Source organism: Oncorhynchus kisutch, linkage group LG27, assembly GCF_002021735.2.
Source record: "Oncorhynchus kisutch isolate 150728-3 linkage group LG27, Okis_V2, whole genome shotgun sequence".
Taxonomy (NCBI): domain Eukaryota; kingdom Metazoa; phylum Chordata; class Actinopteri; order Salmoniformes; family Salmonidae; genus Oncorhynchus; species Oncorhynchus kisutch.
Window position 1 is genome coordinate 6,931,828 of NC_034200.2, and position 6,597 is coordinate 6,938,424.

At 43.4% G+C, this 6,597-nt stretch overlaps 1 protein-coding gene across 2 annotated transcripts in view; it reads left to right on the top strand.

Moving 5' to 3' along the window:
- LOC109872165 (signal peptide peptidase-like 2B) overlaps positions 1–6,416 on the top strand; it is a 43,741-nt gene extending 37,325 nt beyond the window's left edge. Inside the window, exons 7-8 of one of the 2 annotated variants that reach the window (XR_004205722.1) lie at positions 3,286–3,437; positions 3,555–6,416. Coding sequence is in view for 1 of the 2 variants with exons in the window: in XM_031806479.1 (XP_031662339.1) it covers positions 3,286–3,295 (10 nt within the window). In the remaining variant the exon portion in view is untranslated. Of the gene's footprint in view, positions 1–3,285 lie in introns of both variants that reach the window. The other variant, XM_031806479.1, reaches the window with a different exon arrangement.
- The last annotated feature ends 181 nt before the right edge of the window (positions 6,417–6,597 follow it).

Sequence of the window (6,597 nt, forward strand, 5' to 3'; positions counted from 1 at the left end):
CATTCAAATGTTCTAAGTCAACACTGCAGAGCTCTCCCTGTCCTCAGCCGTGCCCTAATTGTATTACTGCTGGTTTTTTTCTGGAAAACATGCATGTACACCCTGGCCCATCTACTGTTGCTAGCCCCAATTCTGACTTGTGCTCTGCTTCACTGATGTCTGCTCTCGTAAAAGCCTAGGTTTTCTGCACGTTAACACTAGAAGCTTTTTTACCTAAAATGTATCAATTGAAAGTGTGGGTTCACTGATGCAATCCAGATGTGTTGGTCATTACTGAGACGTGATTAAGGAAGAGTGTTTTGAACACTAATGTTAACCTTTTTCAAGACAGATCTTCCAAAGGTGGTGGAGTGGCAATCTTTACCAAGGAATACCTTTAGTGCTCGGTTGTCTCCACCAAGTCGATCCCCAATCAATTTCATTTGCTGGTTTTAGCTCTTTGTTGACTGTTGCTGGGTGTTTTCGTCCACCATCAGCACTGGCCTGTATCCTAAATGCCCTTACACTAAGTCTGAATCTGTCCTGCTATAGGTGACCTAAACTGGGATGTGCTTAAACCACCTGACCAAGTCCTAAAGCAATGGGACTCCCTAAATCTTTCTCAGATTATTACCAATCCTACAAAGTATGACTCCAAACACCCAGAAAAGGCTACTCTCCTTGATGTTATCATTACTAATAATCCTGATAGGTATCAGTCTGGTGTTTTCTGTGATGACCTTAGTGATCACTGTTTTACAGCCTGTGTAATGGCTGCTCAGTGAAACGACTTGTCATAGACGCTTGCTAAAAAACTTTAATGAGCAAGCCTTCCTTCATGAGCTGGCCTCTGTATATTGGTATAGAATCAGCTTGATCCCCTCTGTCGAAGACGCTTGGACCTTATTTTTTATTTATTTTCAGGGGTATCGTTAACAAATATGCGCCCATAAAGAAAATGAGAATTTAACAGGTTCAGCCCCTGGTTCGACCATGATCTGGTAGAGTTACACTCCACCTCAATAATGCCATTTAGCAAATCGCTTGGCCCACACATACTCGGGCTGACTGGCTCTCGTTCAGGCAAACTAGAAAAGTGCACTCAGGCTATCCGGAAGGCCAAAGTTGGTTACTTTAAGGAGCAGTTCTCTCTATGGGTCTAACCCCAAGAAGTTCTGGAAAACTGTTAAAGACCTGGAGAATAAACCCTCCTCACAGCTGCCCATGTCCCTTAATATTGACAATGTGGTTGTTACAGACAAGGAGCACATGGCTGAGCTCTTTCATCACCACTTCATTAAGTCAGGACCTATTTGTCTCTGCCATGCCTCCTTGCCCATCCAACATTTCCTCATCTCCCACCCCTTCTAATGCGACTATCCCTGATGCTCCTCTCTCTTTCCCCTGCCCTGCTACGAAGTTTCTCCCTGCAGGCGGTGTGTTAAAGGAGCTCCTTAAGCTTGACCCCCAAAAAAGATCTGGTTCAGATGGTTTAGACCCTTTCTTCTTTAAGGTTGCTGCCCCTATCACCGCCAAGCCTATCTCTGACCTTTTTAACCTGTCTCTCGTCTCTGGGGAGGTTCCCATTGCTTTGAAGGCAGCCACAGTGTGTCCTTTATTTAAAGGGGAGATCAAGCTAATCCTAACTTTTATAGGCCTATTTCTATTTTGCCCTGTTTATCAAGTGTTGGAAAAACTTCTCAATAATCAACTGACTGGCTTTCTTGCCCTGTTCAACCCCATCTAGAATATTCGCTCGGGTATGCAATCTGGTTTCCGCTCAGGTTATAGATGTGTCACTGCAACCTTAAAGGTCCTCAATGATGTCACCATTGCCCTTGATTCTGAGCAATGTTGTGCTGCAATTGGCCAAAGCTTTTGATACGGTAGACCATTCTATTCTTGTGGGCCAGCTAAAGAGTATTGGTGTCTCTGAGGAGTATTTGGCCTGGTTTGCTAAATACCTCAGAGTGCAGTGTATAAAGTCAGAACATCTGCTGTCTCAGCCACTGCCTGTCACCAAGGGAGTACCCCAAGGCTTGATCCTAGGCCCCACACTCTTCTCAATTTACATCAACAACCTAGCTCAAGCAGTAGGAAGCTCTCTCTTCCATTTATATGCAGATAGTTTTATACTCAGCTGGCCCCTCCCCGGATTTTGTGTTAAACGCTCCACAACACAGCTTTCTTATTGTCTAACAAGCTTTCTCTGCCCTTAACCTTGTTCTGAACACCTCCAAAACAAAAGTAATGTGGTTTGGTAAAGATTATTCCCTCCTCCCACAGGTGTTATTACTACCTCTGAGGGTTTAGAGCTTGAGGTAGTCACTTCATACAAGTACTTGGGAGTATGGCTAGATGGTACACGGTCCTTCTCAAAACATATCAAAGCTGTAGGCTAAGGTTAAATCTAGACTTGGTTTCCTCTATCGTAATCTCTCTTTTACCACAGCTGCCAAACTAACCCTGATTCAGATGACCATCCTACCCATGCTAGATTATGGCGACATAATTTATAGATTGGCAGGTAAGGGTGCTCTCGAGCGGCTAGATGTTCTTTACCATTCGGCCATCAGACTTGCCACCATTACTCCTGATAGGACACATCACACTGCACTCTACACTTCTCTGTAAACTGGTCATCTCTGTATACCTGTTGCAAGATCCACTAGTTGATGCTTATTTATAAAACCCTCTTAGGCCTAATTCCCCCCATCTGAGATATCTACTGCAGCCCTCATCCTCCACATACAACACCTGTTCTGCCAGTCACAAGGCCCCCTAAGCACACACAACCCTGGGTCGCTCAGTTTGCTGCAGCTAGCGACTGGAGCGAGCTGTTGTAGACTTCTGACCTGTGCATTGCAGTAATGAGTGATTGGAGGAGCCACATTTTTTAGGCCTTTTTTGGAAGTACATACTGGCCGCAACAGGAGTAAATGAAGATAGTTTCTCAACGAAACTCCATATTTGGTGAGGAACAAACATATAACTCTTGCGGAGCTGTCTAATGGGAGTTTGAATCAGATGTTCCTGGGCGTTAGAGACACCTACTCATAGTCAAAATCTTTAATGCGCAGATACTAGAGCACTAACAAGCTTCCTATAGTTACACACTCCTGTCAGTGGGTTGCTGTGATAATAGAAATACAATGAAGGCTTTATTTAGTCCATTGATCTAGAATTGACTTGACAGAGGAATGGCAGTATATGTTTTGGTATTCTGCATAAACTGTCGTGTGCTTATTGTTGTCTCAGACTAGCTCCGCAGTGGTCTGTTGTTTCTCCTCTATTTGTCCCGCCCAGCTTCTCATAGTTCTGCAACCAATCAACTGTACGCAAACCCCAGGACCACCCAGAGAGGAGCCCCTCACCAATCCTGAACTACAAGGTCCTGAAGCAGAGTGAGGACCCACTTCAGGACACACCCCCTCCAGAGGCCAGCAAATCAGAATAAAGTATTTCTAGGATGCCAATTTCTTATTAATTTAGTTTCTATTGTTTTTTAAATTTTTACAAAGGTTCTCAATGGAACTCTATATATTCGTAACAGACAGAAATTCTGAACATTTCAGTGCACTTGGTGTGTAAAGAGGAGAGGAGGATGGATGAAAGGATGAGCGGGAGGGAGGGCACCCAACCTACAGTAGCTGTTCTTCATATCCTTGGGGTTGCAGGATCAGCCATGGGAGTCCTGGTAAATGAGCCAGACGTGACCCAGGCTAAACAACACCAAGCCAGTCTGGGACAGGCAAAGAGCACAATATAGCTTCAATGGAAATTCTAACCAAAAGGAAGAGAGACCTGATTCTTCAAACAACTTAATTATAAGATTTGCAAAATCGGAGCAGTTAAGTCACTCAATTGTGCAGATTTTGGAGCCCAACGAACAGTGGGGTCTCAGCTTTTATATGAAAGTACAACCTCTTGGCAGATGTGTGTAAACGGGCGGGGAACAGTGTGTAAAAGATTAGTTTGTCTGTGCAGATTAAGATAGACGAGTAATCCCTCGTGCTAACGGCATTTGCCACAGCTCACACCGTGCTCATTTCTGCAAGTTTCCACACAGCTGAGTTCTGGCAAATAGATAAAACGTGATGTCTCATGCTGCGTTTGCACCCAAACGGCTCTGAGCTGTCGACAAGATTGTATCAGGGGGAAAAAACACTAGCATATAACAATAGACACTTCTCTAAGTAAAAAGTATGTCTAATTTTCTCACCACACACTATGCCAAAGTCTTGTTCACTACTCGGCTATTCCAATCGGACATGAGGAAGGTTGGAAATAAAGGTTTACGCTAACCAACACCCCCTGGCCCATATGAGTTAGACCCCCGTGACTGAAATTGAGTCACACCACTATAGATGGCCTACTCTGCCCTGTTCAACCCCATATGATGTGGTCGCCGATTATGTTCATGCATCTCCCATGTAGTCAGCCTGAGTCGCATCCAATACACATGACCTGTCCTGCTCAACACCCCACCCTCAACACCATCCTGTTCAGTTTGCCCCCCCCCCAAAAAACAAACATTCTATGCAGAAAAGCATTCAATAATTTTTTACATTTAACCAGGTGAGTCCCATTGAATCTCTTTTTTTAAGGTAAGCCTGGCAGCCATTATAATCTACACTACTAGAAGGTCAATATGTGCATTCTAAATTACACTCATGTATTCTCAACCAGCCAAAGGTATATGATAATAATGATGATTGATTTAGGGCACAAAGGGACACTTTCCTAGTGGACTAAAAAGCAAGCTTTGTGGAGAATCTTCATGTAAAGTGTTTATAAATCCAGAATAAGACTTAATCTGTGTTTGGGAAATCTTCCCAAATATATATATATTTTTAATCTTAGCTTGCTATGGGTTTTGTTTGATCCAGGCTGTTTTATATAAATTTAAGGTTGTCCCCACTCTTTTTCCAGAGTGCTATAGCACGATTGAAAGGCAACGTTCCCGCTGCATTCACGGTAAACGCTGTATATAATGGCTCAATCTGAAATTACCTTTATTTCAAGTGCACAATAGTGCTGATCTTCAGCAATACGGATTGAATCAAACCCCCTAGATTGACCGATTTGTTTATAATATTCAATATTGTCTTAAATGGGTTTTGTCTTGTATGTCTGTGCATATTGCTTTATGAAGACAGAGTGCTGTGTTCGTTTGTTTCTTAATTAAACTATGATAAGTAATCATTTTGAGGTTGTTTGGTAGGTGTCTCATAATAATGACCAAGTCTCAATTCTCTAGCGACTTACTCGATACATTAGTTTAGCGGACAGCTATCTAAACTTATCGTAAGCATGGTCTAATTACCGATAGGGTGGAGCCATTGATCATCAGTTATATTAACTGCAAACATGGGGCCTCCTGAGTGGCGCAGCAGACGAAGTCACTGCATCGCAGTACTTGAGGCGTCACTACAGACCCGGGTTTGATCCCAGGCTGTGTCACAACCGGCCGTGACCTGGAGTCCCATAGGGCGGCGCACAATTGGCCCAGCGTCATCTGGGTTAGGGGATGTTTGGCCGGGGGTCTTTACTTGGCTCACAGCGCTCTAGCGACTCCTTTTGGCGGGCCGGGCGCCTGCAGGCTGACTTCCGGTAGTCAGTTGAACTGTGTGGCAAAATGTGTAGAATTACAGGAAATTAGCTTTAAAACTACACATCTTTCTTTCCGCCCCATGGGAAAGTGTAGAATTGCAGCACAATTTTCTCTACGCCCCATGGCAAAATGTGCAGAATGGCAGGAAAGGAACGTTAAAACATAAGTTCTCTGCTGTCACGGGGGTGGGTTACTGAAATGTTTTGGTCGCAAAGTGTGTGTTGGGGGGGGGGGGTACGCAACCACAGCAGCCCTAAACAAAGAGTTGCAGTCCGTTTTACCTTAGATTGTATAATGTATAATGTCATGGTCAAAACATATTGATTTGAGAGTTGTAAAGGTAGGGTGAGGTCTGTCTGCTTTTTTGACAACACACACAAAGCAAGTCCTGCAGGCTCAAGTTATCTTCACTTGATTACTGTCCAGTCATATGGTCAAGTGCTGCAAAGAAGGCCCTAGTTAAACTGCAGCTGGTCCAGAATAGAGCAGCACATTTAGCTTTTCATTGTAATTAGAGGGTTATATTATATGCATGCCAGTCTCTCTTAGCTAAGAGTTGAGGAGAGACTGACTGCATCAATTCCTGTTTTTATAAGAAACATTAATGTGTTCAATTCCAGATTGTTTGCAATAGTCAACTTACACACACACTTACCCCACCAGGGATCTTTTCACAGTCCCCAGGTTCAGAACAAATTCAAGGAAACATACAGTATTATACAGAGCCATGATTGCATGGAACTCCCTTCCATCTCATATCGCACAAGTGAGCTGCAAACCTGTTTAAAACAACAAATAAAGCAACGCCTCTCCATGTGACCTACTTCCTGTGTATGTACTGATATGAAATGTGTAACTGATAGATGCAAACAAACATGTTAATGTTTTTAAATGTAAATTGTAAAGTATTGTGTCTGTACTGTCTTGGACCCCAGTAAGACTAGCTGTCGCAATTGGCATCCAAATAAAATCATTATTTCTGTTTTAGACTGGAAAGGGTAGGA